We start from the raw sequence: 23,680 nt of genomic DNA on the forward strand, positions 1-23,680 counted from the left end.
GCCCTGCTGCAGGTCATAGTTGTCTTTTGCCACCTTTCACTCTTTCTCCTCCTGGTTTGCTCTCTCGAGGTTTTCCTCCTTTGCAGCGGCCTTTCAATTGTTTGCTTCTTTGTACACGTCCTCTGAATGCATGATTTGTTTAATAATATAATTTGGACCCTTGGGGGTGATTGTATCTCTTTTTGGGCCGAAGTGTGAGGGGGTCCTTCGAGCAGAGGACCGCATGTCTGTGTTCCTTTGTGCCTTTGAGCCGCATTTCTTCGTCCACTTCGTAGGCGATGGCTAGTTTTTTAGACGACCGATGTGCCGAGCCTTCGCATAGATCATTGCCGGTTTCGTTCGTTCCAGGGGATAGGTGGCCTCGGGAATCTGGCAGTGGTAGATACGCAGGGTAACTAAGGAGGTCCAGGTGAAGCGGTGGCGACCTCATTGTTTCTGGTTATCGCGTGCTCCTCGGGCTCGATGCTGGTAGAGCCTTCTTCCAAATTTGTTCCAGATTTCTGACCCAGCGAAGCCCATCTAGAACCTTGGGAGACAAGGTCCGGAGGTGGTCTTCGATCCTTTTAGCCACTACCCGGCTCTGGAGGTAATTCGCCTGGGGCCTGGAGACGGCGTGTTGGAGGCGAAGCCGAAGGCCAGATGGGAGAGGTGATCCTCGACTCCCTCGGCCCTTAGTCGCAGCCCGGCTCTGGAGGTAATTCGCTCGGAGCCTCAAGACGACGTGTCGGAGGCGAAGTCGAAGGCTAGACGAGAGAGGTGGTCCTTGACCCCCTCGGCCCTTAGTCGTGGCCCGGCTCCGGAGGTAATTCACCCGGAGCATGGTGATGGCGTGTCGGAGGTGAAGCTGAAGGCCAGACGGGAGAGGTGGTCCTTGACCCCCTCGGCCCTTAGCTGCCGCCCGGCTCCAGAGGTAATCCGCCTGGAGCCTGGCGACGATGTGTCGGAGGTGAAGCCGAATGCCAGACGGGAGAGGTGGTCCTCGACCCTTAGCCGTTGCCCGGCTCCGGAGGTAATCCGCCCAGAGCCTGGCGATGGTGTGTCAGAGGTGAAGCTGAAGGCTAGACGGGAGAGGTGGTCCTCGACCCCCTTGGCCCTTAGCCGCGGCCCAGCTCCAGAGGTAATCCATCCAGAGCCTGGCGACATCATGTCGGAGGCAAAGCTGAAGGCCAGACGGGAGAGGTGGTCCTCGACCCCCTCAACACTTAGCCGTGGTCCAGAGGTGGTCCTCGACCCCCTCAACACTTAGCCGTGGTCCGGCTCCGGAGGTAATCCGCCCGGAGCCTGGTGACTATGTGTTGGAGGCGAAGCTGAAGGCCAGATAGGAGAGGTGGTCCTCGATCCCCTCGACCCTTAGCCGCTGCCCAGCTTCGGAGGTAATCTGGTCGGAGCCTGGTGACGGTGTGTCGGAGGTGAAGCTGAAGGCCAGATGGGAGAGGTGGTCATCAAACCCCTCGGCCCTTAGCCGCTGCCCGGCTCTGAAGGTAATCCGCCTGGAGCCTGGCGACAGTGTGTTGGAGGCAAAACCGAAGGCCAGATAGGAGAGGTGGTCCTCGACCCCCTCGGCCCTTAGTTGTTGCCCGGCTCCTGCAACAACCAGCCGGGGATACATATTATTTCCCGTGCCACACAGAGTGGGATTTTACTTATTGTTAGCATGGCCTTCATAAACGACGTATGAACCGTGTCTTTAGATGAGACTGTAGGGTAGTGACTTTACCTGTTACCATACGTGTCTGAGTCATGCGGGCCATACCTCTTCGATCTGTTGGTTGTGCCTGTCGGGTGCTAGTGGGCTTCGCATCCCTTCGGCACGAAGGCGTTTTCCTTTAAGATGTCACGGGATTTTGTCTGATAGGTTTGTTGGAACCTCTCCGTCTAGCGGAGGTTTTGTGAGACTATTTGGTGGAGGTTTTTGTAAGACGCTCCGCCTCACGGAGATTTTCGGAAGTCTCTCCATTTTTATTAGAGCTTTAGCAAGACTATTTGGCGGAGGTTTTTGTAAGACGCTCCGCCTCGTGAGGTTTTCGGAAGTCTCTCTGTTTTTGCCAGAGCTTTTGCAAGACTATTTGGCGAAGGTTTTTGTAAGACGCTTCGCCTCGCAGAGGTTTTCGGAAGTCTCTCCGTTTTTGCCGGAACTTTTACAAGACTCTCCGCTTTTGTCGGAGGTTTGGTAGGACTCTCCATCTTTGCTGGAGGTTTTGTATATGGCTCTCTGTTTTTGCCGGAGGTTTTGTAGGACTCTCTGCTTTTGTCGGAGGTTTGGTAGGACTCTCCATCTTTGCTGGAGGTTTTGTAAGGGCTCTCCGTTTTTTTCGAAGATTTTGTAGGACTCTCCGCTCTTGTCGGAGGTTTGGTAGGACTCTCCGTCTTTGCTTGAGGTTTTCTAAAAGGCTCTCCGTTTTTGCCGGAGGTTTTGTAGGACTCTTCGCTTTTGTCGGAGGTTTAGTAGGACTCTCCGTCTTTGTCGGAGATTTTGTAAAGGGCTCTCCGTTTTTGTCGAAGATTTTGTATCCTTTTGTAAGACTCTCTATTTTTACCATAGGTTTTGTATCCCCTTCAGCATGTATTAACACCGAAGGCTCTACACACTATCGGGGCTACGCAATACCTTCTAGGAAACCTAGGCAGCCTTGCCTTCCAAGTGACCTAGGCATGCTATGCCCGTGGTGTGTAGGCTCGTCATGCTGCCGAGGAAACGCCCCGGGTGCACTACAACACCGTCCACCAAGGGTGTGCCTTGGCGCGTGGCATTTATAGGACCGAAGCGGTTGAAAGAGACCTGGCTCATTGGAGCTTCCTCAACGGAGACGTAGGATTCACGGTGGTGAATCCGAACTTCGAGAAACAAATCTTTGTGTCTCCTCTTTTGTTTCTTTACTTTTGAGTTCTTGTTCAAATCTTTGTGCATATTGCTCGATCTACTTGTTTGTGTGTATTTGAGTGTAGGTTCTTCGTGGATCTACTTGGAATCATTTCCGGGAACACACGACATCACTTGGTTTGAGTTAAAACTCTCTTCCCATCCATTTTATTCAGTTTCGGGCTCTGTTCTGTACAGAAACCGGAGAATCCGGACTTCACTGGAGTATCCGAACCTGTACAACCCAGAGACTCCTGTCTTCACCGGAGTATCTGGTAAACAGTAATTTCAGGCATATGAACAGTGTTTTCAGCCTTTTTCAATTTAAGTTTTATTGCATATCTCTTACTAGATTAGAGTAATTTTTGTCACCTTAGGATTGTAATTTTCACACTTATTTGGGGTGATTGTGCACTAGTTGAGCCTAGCATATTTAGGTTTTTCACTTGTGAAAAACCCGTTAGTTTATATTTCGCTGTAAGTTTAGGCTAACGGTAAAAGGGGATGAATTTTTGTAAAAACGCCTATTCACCCCCTCTAGGCGACATCATTGTCCTTTCACTAGGGGAGTATCACAGGAAAACTCTGCAATTATGCTCCTCCGTGCTGTGTTGAGTGTGTCCTCTTTTTCCCTTTCTATTTCAGGTGACCACGACCCCCTATTTATAAGGCAGTACGTAGCTTAGTGTACAAGTTATCATGATGTACAAATATCTAGGACCTGACCAAATTATTAGGCCTTATCCTGGATAACTACCTTTTAACCTACATATAAGACAAATATCTACCGTGATAACTATGTTGGTGCTTGCCCCCTAAGGGGTGAGCCGGCTGCCAATTACGTCCCGGTGCTACTCTGCCGGGGGTGTCAGGATGACTTGCATCGTGTTGAGGTGTCAGGATAATCACCACTTGCACCAGCATTTATCACCCATCACCTGACGTTAGGTCGGCGGCAGAGAGGGGGGTGTCCTTTCTTCCCTAATATTATCTCCGGAGGCCGGTCGCGCCTTTTGGCTTCGGAAGGCCGCATGGGTACCGGAGGGGCAGTCCGAAGGGGTCCGCAACCCCTAGGGATAAGACCTCCTGTTGAGTTCGGAGGCCGAAGGCTCCAGGGGTACTTGCTGTAGCTTCAAGTCTTCGGCAGGCCACGTATGAGCCGGAGAGGTGGTCCGAAGGGACTTGTAGCCTCCGGGATGGGGCCTCCTGCTGAGTTTGGAGGCCGAAGGCTCTGGAGGGATCTTTGATAGCGACTGCCAACTATTATCCTCAGACCGGTCTATTTTCCCCCAACTAGATGAATCGTGGCCATTTGCAGCTTGGCATGTTAGGTTGATTTCCCCACCCCGTAGCATTCCATATCATTCAGGATAAAAAAAGGATTCTAATTTGTAGAAGGTTGCATTTCCATACACTTTCGTAATCAGTTGAGCACGCATGTTAGCTAGTCTGTTACTTCCCTAGCTCCCCTCTCATCTCTGTCTCAGAAAAACACTATTTTAGTGACGCAGTTGATCTAGTGCACTGGCGAATATCCAAGATTTCACAATGAATGGCATCAAATTATCAGTTTTGTTGTGTTCTCTGTTAAGGGTGTAAGCATATTTGTCGAGTTTCTATTATGTACTATATATATTGTTCCTTAAGACAGCCATATACATAAAATTGGGGTGGTTTGGGTATAGGGTGTTTATTTTCACTAGTTTTGACATTTGAGGGATGCAAATTTAATGGTATTGAACTTCAAGGTGTAAATTAAACCAAGACAAAAGTTGAGGTACCAAAAATAGAATTTTCCATACAATTATTTAGATGCTCGCTCATCCTCTTCTCTGCCTATGTTAACATGGTGCGATGTTGAACATAGTGGTGGATCCACCTGGGGAGGGAGGCTCAAGCCCCCTACTCCTGGGAGCATTTAGGAGCCCTAGCTACCTCTTCAATTTTTAGGTATGGAAGCGAAAGAAGAGGAGAAAGAGGAGAATGAGGTAGAAGAAGAGAAAAATAGAAGGAAGAAAAGGGGGAAGAGCCCTTTACTTCATAGTTTTGGATCCATCACTGGTTAAACACCTAGCTCTAAATCATCTTCCACTACCCTGCCCTCCGGATGAGAAATCTCCCCTACCAGGGGGCAATCACCTCTTAGTTGAAGGTTGTCATCATCCTAGGAGCTCCATCGTCAAGTCGCAGTAGCAACCCATCATCGTTATCATTCAGATGTGCATGCACCTCCTATGCGTCAGCCATTCGAAAGAAACTTAGGGTGTGTTTGGTTCCCCGAATGAGGTTTTGTAGAGCTGCATCATATAAGCAGATTCAGTGGAGTCATATTTGTTGAAAATAAAGAGTGTTTGGTTGGTTGTATATGTTTGGACAGACTGAGCTAAGTTTTTGTTTGGTCAGCCGAATCTGAAGCCACATGAGCGGATGCAAGAGTTGAGATTGTGATTGGTTACACATGTGAAAATGATTTTGCTACATTGACAAGTCGAACCGCCTGCATGAGCGGATGTAGAGCCTGTATCTGCCAGGCCAGGATGATGATGTATATTTGTATCCGCTGGGTCAAGATGTAACAGTGGATGCGGGCAACCAAACATGTTTCTCTCTGATATTATACGCATCTATCGGACCAGGCTGAGAGAAATTCGGACAACCAAACACACTCTTATCCATCGAATAGCCTACCACAACGCACGAGGCCCACTTCGGACGACCCAGTTTGTGGCCCATCCAGCTGACCAAAAGGTAAGTTTTTACCCTTTTCCTTTTGTATTGTTTCTAATCTTTATTAGTAATAGTTGAGCGCCCGTGCGTTGCAACGAAAACAAAAATTACACAAGATAACATTAAGCATATACAAAGGCTATTGCATGTGCTGGTTTCAGAGGAGTCAACAATGTTATAGTGTGTTGTTGACTTGTCCTTACCCAAGAACGCACGAGCAAAACTTTCAATAGTCTGAAAGAATCATTAAACGAGTCATAAATGATGAAACTATGCAGCAACTACTCTAGATAAATCTACCAAAGCCCTTTTTCTTTTCTACATGCAACCAAGTAGTAGGCAAACCAGCTTAAGTATTTGATGTGATCTGGAGCTATTTTCATTTAAGTATGTCTCTCTAGTTCTCTTTTGAGCTGGTACAAGCAAACAAAATACACATGAGACGACAATAATCACCTATTAGAAATTAAATAAACTACAAACAATACCCACCTTCACACACAAAAATAAGTACTTTAAGGTGTGGTCTGAATCCCTCAAGCTCACCTCAGTAAGGTTTTCTACATATGTTCCCTTCTGTAGAATAATCAGCATCAAACCATTAGCAATGCAGGGGCACAACAGGATACCCTCTCCCTCCCAATCTCCCTCTCTTAAAAAAGGTAATTGTTGCTCTGACCTCTACATCATCCCAGAGTCTAAGAGACGTGGTCTTTGCACTAAGAAGATCCCTCGCAACTTCGTTATATATTTCAATCGCTGAGAATTTCAATACAAATGCTGTCTCCACATGCTGCAAAAGAAATGGCATGCTTATCAGCTGACAATCAAAACTGTTCCAATCCGAGCCCTGTTATGAACTAAAACCTGAGGAACAACTCTTTGGTTACCTTGCCAATGTAATCATAGATATCTGCTACTGTATACTCCATTATTCCAGTCATGGTGTATGTCTTTCCACTACTTGTTTGACCATATGCAAAAATACTTGCTATTACAGGGGGGTGGGTAAAGAAAACACAATTCAGTGAGTTCGTGGAATGCTTCAATTCAAATAAATTGGAGAAATATATGCAGCAAGTTTGGACTTACAGTTAATGCCACTAACTACAGAGAGGGCAACTGCCTTGGCCCCTTCCTCATATACTTCTTTGGTATTGTAGTCAGAACGGAATACCCTATCTGCAATTGGAGTAATGTGTCAAGGAATATACACACAACAACACAGCTGGAAAGTAAGACAACTTTGTAGTGCATACTTGTTAAAAAGAGCAAACTAAAGCCCCACTGACCATCTATACTCTAGCAACATGAAAATTTGGCCACTACAATAAAATCATCCAAGTCAATTTGTAAAATGTACACAATTTAATTTAAGGACAAAATAGCTTCTTATGGGACAATTTTGCTAAATTGAAATAGTCGCTCCAAGTTGTTCATGTCAAACCATTACTCTGTAATCAGCTTAGCAAATATGTCTTAATTGCTAGTAACAAACGATGGTACCTATAGCAATAAATAGCTGATGATCTGGGAATGGAGTCTAGACAGGCATTCAGAATTTCGAGCAATGTCAAAGGACACACTATAAAGTTTGAACCTTTTTTCTTTGAAATGCAACTGAAATATACTACGTATACAAATGAACTGATTAAACAGCCAAATTGTGAACAGAAGTTGCAGAGTTAATGAACTATGTATACAGAAAGACCAAAACAATATGAACAACACAAATGTGGTAACAAAAAGACCTGGTTTGCGAAGCACTAACAAAATGAATATGCAGTCGGGGCAGTAGGCCGGTCCGGGAACACACTCCTGGAGATGATGGTAGTGTTGTTGATGCACTCCCACTCCGCTGGGTCCCCCCTTGCAATCTCCTTGTCGCTCAGCGGTCTTAGCCTCATCGAGACCAGTATCTTCTCCAGCTTCCCCGCACCACCTCCGTCGCCATTGGCCATCTCAGCCCCATCCACCTTGTCCCATTGCCTACTGCTAATAATTTACCCGCGCCTCACCAGTCATCACTGTGCTTTTGAGCTAGATCTCATCACTACGGCAACCTGTAATGCTAAAGCAACAGCGACACAAAAGCATGTAAAGACGAGGAATTTACTAAGCCTAGAGGTGAACCCGTGCCGTTGACAGCGGCGACGGCCCAACAGCCTTCGCCACCACGCTACGGCTGAGCTCGGCGGCAGCCATGGCGGCGCTTGTGCTTTTTTTTTTGGGCAGGATTATCGAGAGATTTGGGGTGTGTGTGCTGCAGGGAAAGCGTGGGAGTTGAGTGAGGCAGCCACCATGCTGTGACCACCACGCTCCCCAAGATCTGGTCATGTCTGCTTGGGAGGGTCGCACAGGACGGTGGCTACCCTTTTTCTCCCTCTAAAATATTCCTCCCCCTTCTTTTTCCCTGCGGGCGGTGACGAAGTCAGCGAGGGTGAGGTCAGTAGAGCGGATCTCTAGGAGGAGGCGGCGGCGCACGGTGAACGGACAAGCTGCGGAGCACCCGAGAGGAGGAGCGTCGAGGATGGGCGATGGTAAGCATCGACGGGGGCCACCTCCGCCATGTCATGGTACCTCTCCTGATGGAGGGCCACCGCGCCAGCTCCCGCACTGCGCCCGGATTGGAGCATGCGCCGCGCACCGTCCGCGTCCTTGGCGTTGTCGGTGACTACCGCTTGGGAGGGTAGCCGCGCTAGGTGCCACGCCTGCGAGGGTAGCCGCGCTAGATCCGCGCCGAGGAGGGAGGAGACGGTCGTCGCAGGCTGGTCTTTGGCGGTGGCGGCTAGGGTTCTCGCACGGGAGAGATGGGAGAGAATGAGGGGTGTCGGGCGTAGGCCGTCAGGGGTATGGCAGGGGTAGGGGCGGGTAATTTGCTGCGAAAGCTGATGGGTACTTTGGTCTTTTCGAGGGTGCGAGGGCAAGACGTCTTGACTGATGCTGGAATCACTACGTATTTTTTAAGTAGTAGATATTCATTATTTTTATAGGATTCTGATTTTACAATTTTTATATACAGTCAACGTTTCGAAAGACCGGATTTAATATTTTGCAAAATCTAGTTCAACAATTTATGTAAAAATATTGAAATAGTATATTCAATATGTTGAACTAGTACATTCAAATATTGAATTTTTTAATAAATTCAAATATAAGAAAAATATATTTTTATTGTATCTCAATTTGATGCATTAATTCTATACAACATAAGTGGATCGGATTTGAAAAATGTATGCACGGTTTAAGAGAAAATTCATATGAAGTTCGAGATTCATATTACTTTCCCAGCCAACTCTTCAATCGGGTAGTGACATATGTTGTCCTTTCGCAGACCCATTATAGAGGATAAATTAGTTGCTTGGCAATATATAATGTCAAAAATTGCTTCAGTTCGATTATGTAATGAACAAGATATTTTCAGGTAGGATTTGCATGCACATGGAATATTCTCAATTCAATCCATGTACAAGCAAATGATATCTCAATCGACAATTAGCAATGCCAAATGTCTGTGGAAGCAAATGATAAGGTTTTTTTTTTTACTTAGGTAAAGACGTTCTTTTGACAAGGATAATCTGATCAAAAGGAACTTGGATGAAAACCAAAAATGCTATTTTTGCAATCAAAATGAAACTATTAATCACCTTTTCTTTCAACGTCCCTTTGCTAGATCCTGTTGGCAAATAATCTCGATTGCCTTAGGTATTAAAAAACCTAGCAGTACGGGTCACATTATAGATGGTCGGTTAAGATAAATGGGAACGAAAACTAAGAACGAGATGCTAGTTGGGGTAGCAGCCATCTTTTGATATAATTTTTAATCATACTCCTAATATATCATTAATGCAAGCAATTTTCAGGGAACCTATTAGTTACGGTTCTGGAGATTGCTATAGAGGAAGGATCAAAGAGAAGACTTCTTGAGGGCGTCTCACGCATTGGAGGTGGTGACTATGGATATGTTCACCAAACATGGGTGACAGCTTAACTATAGATTATACGGATAATTCTTATAATGAGACTATGTAATAATGGACAAGAGTCTATTTGCTTTGTAGAATGCAAATATTTTTCTTTTGATTTTTTAATCGTTCAAGTCGAGACTTTGTAATAAACATTATAGGGTTGTATGCATCGGAGGATGCAAAAGGCCGAAAATATTTCCTTTATCTAAAAAATATCGTCCAAAACCCGACCTGCATGCCCGTGCCCACATGCAATCGTACCCGTCCAGAACCCGTTCACGAATCTCCAACAGTGTCGGACGCAAAAAGCTTTTTTTAAGAAACCGGGTTATTTTATATAGATATGTAAAGAATTATATTGTAGTTTTTACATCAACACCCTTGAGAAAAGAAGAAATACATTGTGATCTTTGCAGGGATTTCCCGGTCCTCTTTATCACCGGCGATCGGAGCAACCACTCAGCTAACCACCATCATACTGGCAAGAGGTCATGTTGAGTTTGCAACTTGAAGCCGATACTTTTCCCGACGAAAGAGCTTCCAAAGAAACTTTGAAGTTTTTTATTGCAACAAGTAGCACATCCAAAAACATGCTCTTAAATCCCTGAACGCTCAGGCACTTCATTACGGCCGCTGATCGTAGCATCACCGAGGGATACAGGATCTGACACCTTAAGCATCATAGGCTATCCCGAAACGTCGAACACCGAAACAATCCAAAAATGCTCCCACCCAATCACAACTAGGTAGAGCAAAATTGACCTCTCCCGAGCAACGCCGGCAAAGCCATTGGCGCTGGCGATGATGTTAACACCGAAGCCTTCGCAAAGCCCGCTCGAAGAAAACAAAATCTTCTCAGCATCCTCGTCGGAGCATGCAGTTTGACTGACGCAGTCATCGGGAAGGATCCGGAATAAGCAGACGCCCACCGCTGACGGAATCGGCATGGGAAAAACTAACGCTAGCTACTTCGTCAACCTACTAGAAAACAAACATATACACTAGACAAAAGGAGATCCAGGTTCCCCTTACATTCCAGCGCCAGTAGGCCGCCGGAGATGAAGGGGAACCCGGGTGGATCGACGCCGGATTTGATTCGCCTCCTGGTTCGCCTGAGTGTTCGCGAGTACACGTTGAATTCCTCCTGAGCAGATCTCCGGTCTCATCCTGGCCGGATCCACCGTCGTCCGGCCTCATTCCTGACCATGTCTGTCATCGCTGGCCTTCATCTTGGTCGTGCCGTGTTGTCGTTGCTTTCGGCCCAGCCTAAAAAAACAGTGTTGTCAATTCTTGGTGAGCTGGTCCAGATGTTTGGTGGGCTGCATGTTGTGAGTTGATTGTGGGTCTGCTGTCGTGGTTTTGCTGATTGCCTTTTTTCACTGGAGCTGTGAGGGTCCGTCGGTGGAGAGCTCTTTTATTTTTATATTTCGAAAATAAAAAATTGCAAACTAGACATCCGTTTGAAAAAATTGCAAAAATAGGCTACTATCACTCGTTGGAAGGATGACATCAAGGTGTCGCATATCCAACGGGTGGCATCTTCAAAAAAATTTGTCGACCTCCTAACGGACGACAGGTAAAAAAAAATTGTATTTCATTGCTTCAAAATTCAAAATACTATCAAAATAGTCATGTATTTTTTTTAAAAAATAAGTTGTTGTAGAGGATGCTATAATCTATCTCTCCAAAAAAAATTCAACTCAAACAATTACATTTACAATGAGAAAAAAAAGACAAATTTCTGACAATGAAATTTGTCTTTTTTTTTTGTTTCTTAGTGTACAAATCATATTTTTGTCTGCATTTTTTTGAGAGGTAGATCATAGTATCATCTACAATATATTTTTTTTCAGAATTGTTATGACTATTTCGATAGTATTTTAAATTTTAAGAGCAATAGAACGCAATGCTATTTTATTTTTTAACCTGTTGTTCGTTAGAAAGGTGATATTTTTATTTTTTTAAAGATGCCAAAAGGGTGATACCATACCTTTTCAACGGACGATAGTAGCCTATTTTACGATATTTTTAAAGGGACATCTAGTTTTACAATTTTTTGATTTTTGAAATATAAAAATAAAAAAATCCCTCGGTGGATGGCTGTGTTGCTCTGCTAGTGTTTGCCTGTTGCTAGTGTATCCGCTAACCTCCAGTCCATTTTCTCATTTGTGCCATCTCATCCAAATGGAACACAATTGCATACGTTTGGCATTTTGCAGATCATAGGGGAGGGGTGCTAAGGGTATAAGACTCTTCCTATTTTTAGTGTTGCTCCCATATATTCTACATTTGCACCTTGGGGTTGTTCAATACAGTTAACTAGACTCATTCATCCCTCTCCACCTATTAACATTCTTAGCGAAATGCCAACCAAATGTTTGTGACCAGGCGCCATTTTTTTTAGAGGGGCAGGAGCCAATTTTGCCAGCTATGAAATGGTCGATTGCGTGTTTGTATTTTTTTTTCTTCCTCAAACCTGGCATATTTTGGCATTAGACCGCAGAATTATGAAGTGTCAACTGGATTTAACATGCCAAGATCAAGGGCAACATTCTTGTGATGGATCACCGCATGAAGAAGAGCGGAGTATGATACGTAAGACATGCCACACTTTGGAGACCCTAATAAAGATATTTTCAGCTTAAATGGGAGGAGATTTAGCAACCCACTGGCTTCTGTTTGAGTGTGTTCAAACTTCTTTTGACTTGTTAAACTTCATTTAGCTTTGAGTTTCTCAGCTATGTGCATTTTCTTTTCCTAGAAATTTCATTGTTGTCAGTATTGACATGTAGAATGTGACTCTCTCTTTACCCTTGTCCCATTAATCTATTTTTAAAAGATCTCAATAATAATGTATTGAATGATTTGATTACTCAATATTCGATGGACTTAAGAATCAGGGTGAGTAAAGATAAACGTGATCTCTATTTGAGAGGGAGCGAATAGCATGTTACAAATTCTGTCTTCGTAAGATAAGGATTTCTATTACTATGAAATTCATAAATGAAAATAAAATAGCTAAACGGGAGGGCTACTATTATCCTTTTCCTTGTATGTTTTTCTAAAAGAAGGAATTTGTCTATTTCATATTTCGAGGTCTAAAAAAGGGCGTGGAAACATATAGGAACTCTTGAATCAAAATTGAAAAAAAAAAATAGCCTCAGTTCATTCGGAAATAGTTTTATAAGAAAGACTTCCATGCATCAATCATGTAGGTGGTACTTTTATGCTGCTCTCATCGGAAGAAGCTTGTATAGTTGGGAAGACATCACGGTCATATATAACATAGAAATTGGATAATCAGTCGTTTGACCATACTTATAGTACACTTTTCTTCCTCTTGTTTTAGAGCATTAAGTATTATGTCGTTTATCAGTTAAAGCCCCTATTCATTTTCCTTGCTACTGCAGGAATGATGTTGCCAGAAAAGAGACATTATGATGTAAGTCCCAACTTGAAACACAAGAAAGAATCTCCCCATATCTCCGCCTAAAGTGAACTACTTCCTATAAGATCCAAATTTAATGCAACATGGTCTAGCAATACGAAACAGGCTAAAGATTTCAACCTCTCAGATTAATTGTCCAAATATTTTTTTAAAAAAATGAATTTTCCTATCTAACTGCGACGCCCTTAAAAATTGATGTCCTCTCTGACTTGGAATACATGGAAGATTAATATATAGGTTTGCAACCTAGAGTAATCTGCATATTTCCTTGTTCAATTCATCATGTATGTAAAAAAAAAAAATGAGCATTTCATTTTTTTAGGTAATAAAAGTATAACTTTCGGCTTCTCCACCGACAAGACGTCACATGGATTTCATTTGGGATGCAGAAATACCCGTCCATTTTATCTGTCAAGATTCACGGTGTAACAAACTGATAGAAAAATGAACGGGCAATGTAATTCTACGACGGAACAAATATGAGCACTAAATGGTAAATTATACTCGGATAGAATCACACGAGTATTAGCGAGCATGTTCATAAAAATACATTGCGGCTACGAACCTGCAGGGGTGCAGGCAGCCCGCCAAACACGACCGGATGCGTGGTCAAAGTCGTCGTCCACGCGCGCCACTTTGCTGCACCGAGCGTACGTTGCAGCTCCTCGTGCTTCACCACTCACTCGCCCTCCTGGCTCTATAGACTTGTAGCCCTCCACCTACATCACCAGTTCGCCATCCCCGCCGTCCGCCGGTTACCAGTCATCACCATGAAGAATTCCTCGCTCATTTCCCTCGTCCTCCTCCTCGCCGCCTCGCCCCTCGCCGCCGCATGGTCTGACGTCTGGTGTGGCAGCGACGGCACCTACTCGGCGAACAGCACCTATGAAACCAACCTCCGCCGCCTCGCGGCCGTCTTCCCGGCCGAAGCCGCCTCCGCCCTGCGCGGTCGCTACGTCCACAAGCGTGCCTTAGGGTACTGGCCTAACCGGTTGCAGGCCACCTCGACCTGCCGGAGCCACGACGGTGACTGCGCCGACTGCATCGCCGACGCCTTCAAGGAGGTGGAGCGCGCGTGCCCGTACCGTAAGAAGGCCTACTTCGACAGCACTAACAACTGCTTTCTCCAACTGGGCGATGTCCATATTCTGGGGAGCGATGGCATATTTGGTGAGTTCTGCCATTACTGATTCTAGTCACCTCTTGTCTCCCTACAAGGGGGGGGGGGGGAGATTTCAGGAAATGCCCCCCCCCCCCCCCCCCCCGAAATGCTGATTTTCCACACAAATCAAGTCAGTGCTTGTGAGTTGTGACAGTTTTTTCAAGATTCAAGACTTTCTATCATCAGTAGCCTGACAATTAGCCATTCCAAATTTTCAATCGTCACACATACTCAACTTACTATTAACTTAGTGACGAATTTTCTTTCCCCACTAGTAATCATGTTAGTCGGTGACACAAAAAAAGCATCAAGTATTAGGTGACGTACATGACAACAAATTTGTTTTGACCAGTGATGCCAATTTCACCAATGCTTGTAAGATTAATGACAACAGAATGGCCAACAATTATGTTTTGCAAAATTGATGGCTTTATGGTCACATATTTCTCTGAGTTAGTGAAAATAAGACTTCATGAGCAGTGTTTCTTTGAGTCATGGTGGTGTTTTTTTTTTCAGTACTAAATTTGGCATAAGTGCCTATCACACTTTGATATTTGTTGAACACTCAAAACTCAAATTGTAACAATAGGACCGATTCAAGTGGCCCATTTGGTGAGCTGTGATGGCATGCTAGTCTCACACTAGAAAATTAAAGTGAGTTGTACTAACACATAATGTCTCTTCCCTGTATTCCAAGCTATTGATATTTACGTTTATACATTTCAACTCATTTACTCAAGAAATAATGTTCAACTATACTCAATATTAGGTTTTGTGCATCTCATTTCAGGAGGAAACGAACTTATACAGACCTTAGCTTGGGTGATGATATTTCAGGCAATTGGACTTGGATACCTTTTCTTCTTGTTTCTGCAGGCATGGCGTGATAGTAAAAAAGGCACCGTCATGTAAGGCCCCACTCCCAAATTTCTGCCTAGATTGAACTGTTCCTGCAAAGATCATACAAAATTTCCGTGAAATTCCGGTAACATGTACGTGTTAGAAGTCTTGGGCTAACAATACGAAATATGCTTGTGATTTCAACCTCAGGATAGTTGTCTAAGTAATTTTAATTCCTCTTTCATAATGCAGGCATTACACCCATCTTCCATCTGGAGATCAATAGTGAGCGGCTTGGCCACAAGTTTGAGCATCAGCGCCTACTACTCTCAGGGGAGGCACAATAATAGTAAATGGAATGAAAGGATGTTTTGATTTTCTTGACGAACAATGAATGGATACTTATTCCTCATTTTGAAGGACTTTGATCCTTACAAACAAGCGACAATGTTCATTTCACCTACTCTTCAAAAGAAATGTTCATTTCACGTACTCTACTGTTTTCATCAAATTTCAAAATTTGGTGATCCCGCTGTCCATATATATCACGAAATATGTATGCAAGTATGTAACTCCAACATGCCGAAATTGAGCACTCAGCACTGAATCATGAATCATTTTTCCTCTAGCAAAATAGGGTGAATAGTGAATCATCAGTTGAAGCTTGTTCGGCTGGGCTCATTGATTTCTCTCCCTACATTAACATATGTAAAAAAATGTGCCCAATTGGTCAAGTACTTCCGGCTCTTGTTTTCACTTGCCAGATTAAGATAAAGTACTATGTATTTTCCTAGAAATTGAACACGAGTTCAGAAAAAAAAAACATGGCTGCCGTGCTAGTAGCAGCAGCATGTCAAACAGAAGCCTAGTCACACGGGGCTCCAAACAGAAACAAATGATAGATCTCGCCACGCATGCCCCTTAGGGTTTCCCCACCGCCGGTCGAATGCACCATCCCGGGGTCGATGGCGGTGCTGGCCTCCTGATCCTTAGCTACGGAGGTGCATGTCGCGAATGACCACGGTGGCAGTGACACATGGTGACATGGGAGTGGCGGTGGGTGCAGAGTTCCACGGCTGCAACGCCGAGCCCTCATCGTATTTGCAGTTGTGTCCAAGGAAGAATCGCCGTGCGCGCTGGCCCCCTCACCCCCTCAAACACTTGGACGTTCCGAGGGCGTCGGTACGGCCGCACTGCCCACTCGGTTGGTTCCTACTTCGACGTCCACGACTTCAATTTGCGCAGCTTGGTAATTCCTCTACTCCGATTTCCTTTGAGTCTCTACCGCTGGAGACAGGGAAGTCCTTTCAAAAGTGACCATGGCTTTGTTTTTGGTCAGCGTCGTTGAACCCCAGATTTATCAAAGGCAATTAATCGAACTAAGTTGAGCCCAATGAAGCTCATCACAAATCTATGGTTCAACTAATAATAAGATCATGTCTAACGGATTCTTTTCAAGACTCAGAATTCTTTCGTAAAGGGATTTTTGTTCTCTTCAACACTTCAACTGTTCTGTTCACGAAGGGATTATTAAGCCCATTCTTTTTAGACAGGATTTTTTTTTTTTTTACGAATCCTTCGAAAACAAGCTATTGGAGATGAGGAAAAATAAAAAAAATAAGGCACAGAAAGAAATCAGAAAAGGAACAAAATAAAGAAAAAAAAGGTGGTCTAACCTCTAATGGATAGTTAGAGGAGGCAGCTGGGACAGCCACCGGCAGGTCAATCGGCAAGCATGATGAGGCCCCAAGATGTCGATGTTGTGGTACGGTTAGCGTCTTACAGTTATAGGTAAGTTATAGGCGACCTCTACCGCTAATCCCATCGACGACATCGGCCACTAATGCGATGTACCGCATCAGAGATTGATTGTAGCAACGCTTTGCTCTGTTGCAGTGCTATCGATGGTCGACGAGACGACCGAAAGTTCTTCGCACGAGCTTGTGTAATCAAGGTGTTCTTCTACTCCTGTAATCTCGGTTGCAGATAAAACAACTAAACAAGCTAGGCAGGAATCTTTCGCCCTGTTCTTGTTCCTATGAGGCTTTAGCTCAAACCTCACCCTGTCCAGTGCAGCTGGCACGTGGAAACTATCAATGAGACACCACTGGATCAATAATGCCTTTATGGTCTTAATGAAAATCTTTAATTCTAAAACAAAAACAGAAGCCATCTGCACTGTCCAGCTGTCAAAAGTCAACCTTACTTCTATTAGAAACGTCGCGTGGCGGGAGGCTACGCTACCCATCGCAATTGCCTAATTCTATGCAGCAATGTTGCATAGGTCTCCTCCTCCAGTATCACTTGGTTGGCACTCACTTATTTTTAATGTGAATCTTAAAACGGTGGATTTTATGTAATGAAAAATTATCCTATATGTTTATTACTTAACATATATAATCAGCGTTAAGGAGATCTCACCATTGCTTTGAGATCCATATTGAGGACACATGGCAGCTATACAAGCGGTGCTACAAGAAGATGCATCTGTAACAATACCACATAGAATTTATTTCCCCTTGCCACGCCTTTTGGCCCACACCTCCTGCGGAGGAGCCGTTTATTTCGCCTTCTGTAGCCCCAGTGTACACGCCTCTTCTTGCCACGCCTGCGTCACCTAGGCCTACCACAGCGCAAAGCAGTGGTGCCCCATGCTCGTATGGCAGGGATGCCACGGTGGACTATAGCACCACCTGCACCCTCCACTACTATGGCAAGCCTAGCCTGCCACACCACCATGAGTCCCTCCCACTCACCCACTTCATTTTCTCTTGTTGACATCCATTGGCTGAGGTTGTGGGCGGGAGACGTGATGACATAGAGGTCGAGGTTGAGGTTTTTTGTGGGAAGTCGGAGCTGCTGTGCTGCTAACGCGGTGAGCTTGACAACGATGACTCACATCGGACCCCATCGGTTGTGTTTATTCAAGTGTGTGGTGGTGCACCGTTTTGGTTTATGGTGGTCGTGGCGTTCACACAGTTGGGGTATTTGCTAGTTTCCCCTAATTAATCGTGGGGTTATATAATTTTTTGGGTCCAGTTTAACTCATAAACTGGGTGAACTCTCTTTAGGTCTAGACAAAAAATTTGAAACTTATTAGCTAGCTCAGCTCGTGTCTGGCTCAACTCGGTTCGGTTTGGCTTGTCTCATTAGATTTAAAATCTAATGAGACGAGCTAGAGTTTTAACTCATTTAAATAATGAGCTGGTTCGAGCTAGCTCGTGAGTAACTCTGCAAGACAAACGAGCCAGGAGCTGGCCCATATAACATTGTGCAGCCTAGTAGCCCCCATTTGCATAACCAAATATACACCCCCACTACTAGGAACCCTAACGCAATATCCCATTTCTATTCTCCCACTCGCAACCGGTGCTCAAGAGATGAGGGCTTGACCGCTCAAGGCATGGGCGTGAGGGCTATGAGGCCTAGGCATTGAGTCGCCAGCTGTCGGCAACTCGATGAGCGGTGAATCGGCAATGCCATCCTCCGTCCATAGCAGTCCTCAGTCCCCTGTCCATGATGTTCGTGCCATCGCCCACCTAGATCTCCATCCGCCTCGGCTAATCGACGTCATCGCGGTCCTCTGTTCATGACTCTGACTGTCCACCGATGGCCAGGCTATGTTATCCTCCATCCTGAGGTATACTTTAACCCTTTTTGTCACTTCTCTCGTGCTAGTCCTACTAGATCTAGTGCAACTGCTATACTGATTTGAGATGAACATGACTATAGAAAATTGTGACCCTGGCTACTAGTTCGTCGCCAGCTGCAGCAACACCAACATTTGACCAAGTCCAAGTTGAAGCTGTAGTTGCTAGTCGCGTTACTGTCATGGATTAGAACTCATAGTTTGATGCTATCAGTTCTATATGAATCAAATTCTGAACACCCATATACATGTATGAATATGAACATATGATGTATGTCTGTGTACCGAAATGATTAACTTGCATAATGGCAAGTCTGTTATAGAGAAATGAGTATAAGTGAATTGTCATTAACTAGCACGTGAGCCAAACGAGTTGGCTTGAGCTTTTAACGACCGAGTCGAGCTGATATTTTTGCTCGTTATGTTAATGAGCCGAGCCAAGTTAGCTCGTTATCCAGCTCTAATTCTCTTCTTCTATGATAAAATTGGCAGATTTTGTACAGTTGTTTCAAATACGGTATAAATGGCACCTCATTTTGTCACACAAAATGTCTCTAGTGAACTCCGTATCCACTGCTATAGTGATGTAGTAGGGGTTAGGTATTCTATATTTGGGGCATTCTCTCTCCTATCCGCATCACTATTTACAGAAGATGACTGTGGGTCCGAAGAGAGATAGAAAGTGATGGAAGGTAGGAAATAAAGTAGTTGCTGGAGATGAAAAAATAGAGAATACTGTAATAATATTAGAGGATGCTGTAATAGTATTACAAGGGATGAATTTTAGAGTATCTACTAAAGATGACCTAATATGGCAGTTGTTGAATGTCACAGTCACCACCCGCATTGCTGGCTAATTCAGCTCCACATGCTTCACTCGATCACACATCTATAGTCCTCCACCTCCATCGCTACCTGTGACCACTCACCAGACAGAACCATGAAGAATTCCTCGCTCCTTTCTCTTGTTCTCCTCCTCACCGCCTCGCCTCCTACAGCTGCCAGGACGTTGATCGTCATCTGCATCAACGGCGACATCTACCCGGCAAACAACAACTACGAGGCCAACCTCTGCCACCTTGCGGCCATGCTCCTGGCAGAGGTATCCGCTGCCCATGGCCCCCATACATACCGCGCTGTTGGGAACTGGCCTAACCGGTTGTAGGCCTCCTCTATCTAGCAGCACCATGATGGTGACGACGATGGCTCTGGCTATTCATCTTGCGTCGCCTTCATCGTCGGCGCCTTCCTAGAGGTGAAAAGCATGTGCCTGTGCCACAGGGCGGCCTACTTTTCCGATCGTGACTACACTCTCCATCTTGAAGAGTTTTGAATGTTTGGGAACAATGTCATCTACGATGAGTTCATCCATGCCTTGTCCACAAAGATTGTCGATTGTCGCTATAGCAGCAGTCAACAGTTACTTATTCTAGTAACCTGTTGTCTCCTTATAAGAGAAAAACATTTTTGAGATCAAGATTTTGCTCCCAAAAAAGCTAATGCTCTGACAAAAATTAAAGCTTGTGAGGTTCTATAGAAACAAGATTGGCAACTAGAGGGGGATGAATAGGCGTCTCAATAAATTTCTTCGAAACTGATGGCCTTCTCCTATTTGATTACCCAAAGCACCTCAAAACCTCAGCGGAAGAAAAAAAAATAGAGATACTATTTAAGAAGAAAAGTTCTGAGGCAACATAACTTCACGGATGGTATATAACCCATAGGTTCCATTCAAGATCATTTCATATGTCTTTGTACACAAAAACAAGCTACCTAGAAAAGAAAACACCCCAAGTAGATGGAATAGAGGTATGTGAATTCAATACACACTTGTACACATACGTGTGCAAATTTTATACCTCTGACAACAAAGAGAGTGACTTCACGAGGAGCAGAAATTTCAGCCCAAAAACCAAAACAAAAACCAGGAGGAAATACAGGAGGAAAAATTTGCAACGGGAGGAAATACAGGAGGAACCAACACAGAGCTAATGGAAGGAGACTAGAAGGAGATAAACTCAAATACAGGAGGAAACTAGCACTTTATTTCAACAAGAGGTCAGCTCTATTTTAGGTAGATTATAAAATATTTTTCTCTTACAAAATCTCTAACCTATTATAAAAGCTAAGCATATCCTCTTCTCTCCTATAAAACCCTAGCTCTCAAGCATAAGTGGTTGGTTCACCCTCTTCCAACAACCATACCCATCTATTTATAGGTCTTGAGAGCTTCCTTAGATGCCAAATTTTCTTATTTCCAAAATACACCTTGCTTACAATGACCTCCTACCTATCATGGAGGTATTTTGGTCCATATTTTGCTCCTTCCATCGAACGGCCATGAAATCTTCATGACTTAACTTCGCCTCGATGCTAGCTTCGCATTGATGCCACGTGCACTTCACCCTTCCACGGTTTTGAGGCCAAATCGCGAAACCACCTTGCATGCTTCTCAAAGTGTGACTCTCAGTTGCTTGCTTTAACCTCAAGCAAGAATACCAATGTTGACGCATGTACTCTATCTTACGACCTTGACTGTCGGCAAGTCTCTCCCGCTCCCAATCCCTCGGGCTGTCTTGTCACTTGCATCGGCATCCCCTTCACTTGATTTTGTCAACACGCCATCTTCATTCTTCCTTCCAAGCTTTGCTTGACCTCCAGGTGCACATCTGGGATCACCCTCAACTCCGCTTGACCTCATCGATCGTCCAGCACCAAGCACCCCGCTCGGCCCTGATCATCTCACCGTCGACCGCCAAGTTGCATCCATCACCTATACACCATGAGATAAGCAAACATGTTTCTCCAAACCCCATACCATCTCTAGGTTAGCCAGACTCAAAATGCTCAAGTCAAAGCATGTCTCATAAATTTTGTGAACACCGGATGTTCCGATGTGCACAACCTCTGAGCACCGGAACATCCAGTGTGTGAAACTTCCTCTGTGCAATGCAAAATCTGCTCTCTGCAAGAAATGATCCGGTGAGTACAAGATCCATCACTAGATCATCCGGTGAGTACAACTGCATCACACCTCATTTTGCAATATCTCTGTTAAATAGTCTGGTGAAGCCTCCTGTGTTAACTCTGCTCATCACCAGACTATCTGGTGTGCATCTTCTCTCTGGCACCAAAAATAGATATCTCTGGAGAATGCTCTGGTGTTCATGTCCCCTGAACACCAGACCATCTGGTGCAACATTCAAATTTGGCGCCAAGAATTTTTCTCTACTAGAAATGCTTCAATGCTCTCTTTGCCTGTCACCGGACCATCCGATGAGTTGATCTCTATTTTCCTCCATACGCTGGAATGCTCTGGTGCTCACACTTGTAGGGACTAGAGATGTCAAAGCACTATGAGGAGTGAGCAATATAACTCAAAGGCTCACAAAGTCTCAAAGTGATTCCATGTCACAAGCACCAGGAGTGAAGCAAGTTTTGATCATGTTGTTCAATTGTTAAAAAGGTGTCACCACAAGAGCATCCACAGTTTCATAATCAGTGCAAAGATTACATAACCTAGTGCTATGTCCTGTTCAAACTAGACAACCAAGTTTAACCCGACAGGTTATGCAAACACACATATATCAATCCAAACCTTAGTTTGATGAGATGAAAAAGAGCATTCTTAGAACATTAAAGAGCACAAATTAGTTTTATCAGTTGATCATTTAACTATCCTCAAGTGAATTTAAGCAACCATGGGTTCACTTCTTTGGCAAATCACATGAAGTCTTAAACCACCGTATTGAATTCAATTTTAACTCAAAACTTGATCATTCATTTAATTAACGCAGCATAAGATTCAAAATATGCAATTTTCACAAGGCCAAAACAAGTTGTGCCTTTGCGACACAAAAGAACACATACTCTCCCAAGAGTTAATCATGGGCTAAACATTTACATAGACAAAAGTCAAAGACCTCCAATCTGCTGAACTGAACAAAGCAACCTAACACAAGCTTTTTTAGAACTAGCCCTAATTTAAGCAATGAAAAGCAAAAGTAAATACTTAAGGGTGACATATGATTAGATTCATATATCAAATTTTGTACTTAGAAAATTCAAGCTTGCTCAACAGATGACATGTCTCAAAAAGAGTCTAAGTTTGCACAAATTGTTATACATCCACTCCACTTAGCACAATTCACAACTAGTACAAGAAAATGCAATGAACATATAAGTGAACCTCAACTACTATGATTATCTTTCAAAATATTATGCGATGCTAATACAACAATAATAAGATAGAGTATGTACAATGGCAACTTCTCCTCATATAATGTCATAAGGATGGCACACTCAAGCTCTCCCCTCAAATAGATAAATGTTGTTATATCGAGAGGCTTGATGAATATGTCGGCTAGCTAGTGTTGGGTGTCTATGTAGCTAAACTCAATGTCTCCCTTCTCATTATGATCTCTCAAGAAGTGAAATCTCATATCTATGTGTTTGGTTCTGGAGTGTCGAAATGGATTATTGGCAAGGCTTACGGCACTGGTGTTGTCACACAAAGCGGCATACTCTTAAAATCTAACCCATAGTCCCTCAAGGTAGCAACCATCCATAAAATCTATTAGCAATAGCTAGCAGCAACTACAAATTCTGCTTCAGCGGTAGACTGCGCAATGCTACACTGCTTGCGAGAAGACCAACACATAAGAGAATTACCCAAGAAATGACATGTACTAGAGGTACTCTTCTTGTCAATTCTGCAACCAGCAAAATCCACATTTGAAAAACCTCGAAGAGAGAGATAAGAAGATACAGAAAACCAAAGACCTTACTCGAGAGTGTGCTTGAGGTATCTGAGTATGCGCTTCACCGCTTGGCAGTGATGCGTCCTTGGTGAAGCTCGGAAGTGGGCACACATGCAGACGGTGAAGTGGATGTCGGGTCTTGTCACCGTCTGGTACAGAAGGGAGCCAATCGTGCTCTTGTACTCTCACTGGTCCACTATCTCTCCATCTTCGTCTAGATCAAGCACGATCTAGGTAACCATCGATGTTGCCAATGGCTTCACATC

General features: G+C 44.2%; 1 protein-coding gene across 1 annotated transcript; it reads left to right on the forward strand.

The window, feature by feature from the left end:
• The first annotated feature begins 8,124 nt into the window (after positions 1-8,124).
• Positions 8,125-15,497, forward strand: LOC133890326 (uncharacterized). The gene is made up of 4 exons (XM_062330732.1): positions 8,125-8,276; positions 13,575-14,173; positions 14,956-15,073; positions 15,258-15,497. The coding sequence occupies exons 1-4, from the start codon at positions 8,125-8,127 to the stop codon at positions 15,289-15,291; spliced, it is 903 nt and encodes a 300-aa protein (XP_062186716.1). The 3' UTR covers positions 15,292-15,497.
• The last annotated feature ends 8,183 nt before the right edge of the window (positions 15,498-23,680 follow it).

Source organism: Phragmites australis, chromosome 14 (genome assembly GCF_958298935.1).
Source record: "Phragmites australis chromosome 14, lpPhrAust1.1, whole genome shotgun sequence".
NCBI classification, from domain to species: Eukaryota; Viridiplantae; Streptophyta; class Magnoliopsida; order Poales; family Poaceae; genus Phragmites; species Phragmites australis.

Excerpts from the sequence above, each read along its gene's own strand:
- LOC133890326 (XM_062330732.1), top strand. The coding sequence starts at position 8,125 with ATGGTAAGCATCGACGGGGGCCACCTCCGCCATGTCATGGTACCTCTC. Across the intron at positions 14,174-14,955 it reads GGGGAGCGATGGCATATTTG|GAGGAAACGAACTTATACAG; the intron begins GTGAGTTCTGCC and ends ATCTCATTTCAG. Across the intron at positions 15,074-15,257 it reads AGTAAAAAAGGCACCGTCAT|GCATTACACCCATCTTCCAT; the intron begins GTAAGGCCCCAC and ends TTCATAATGCAG.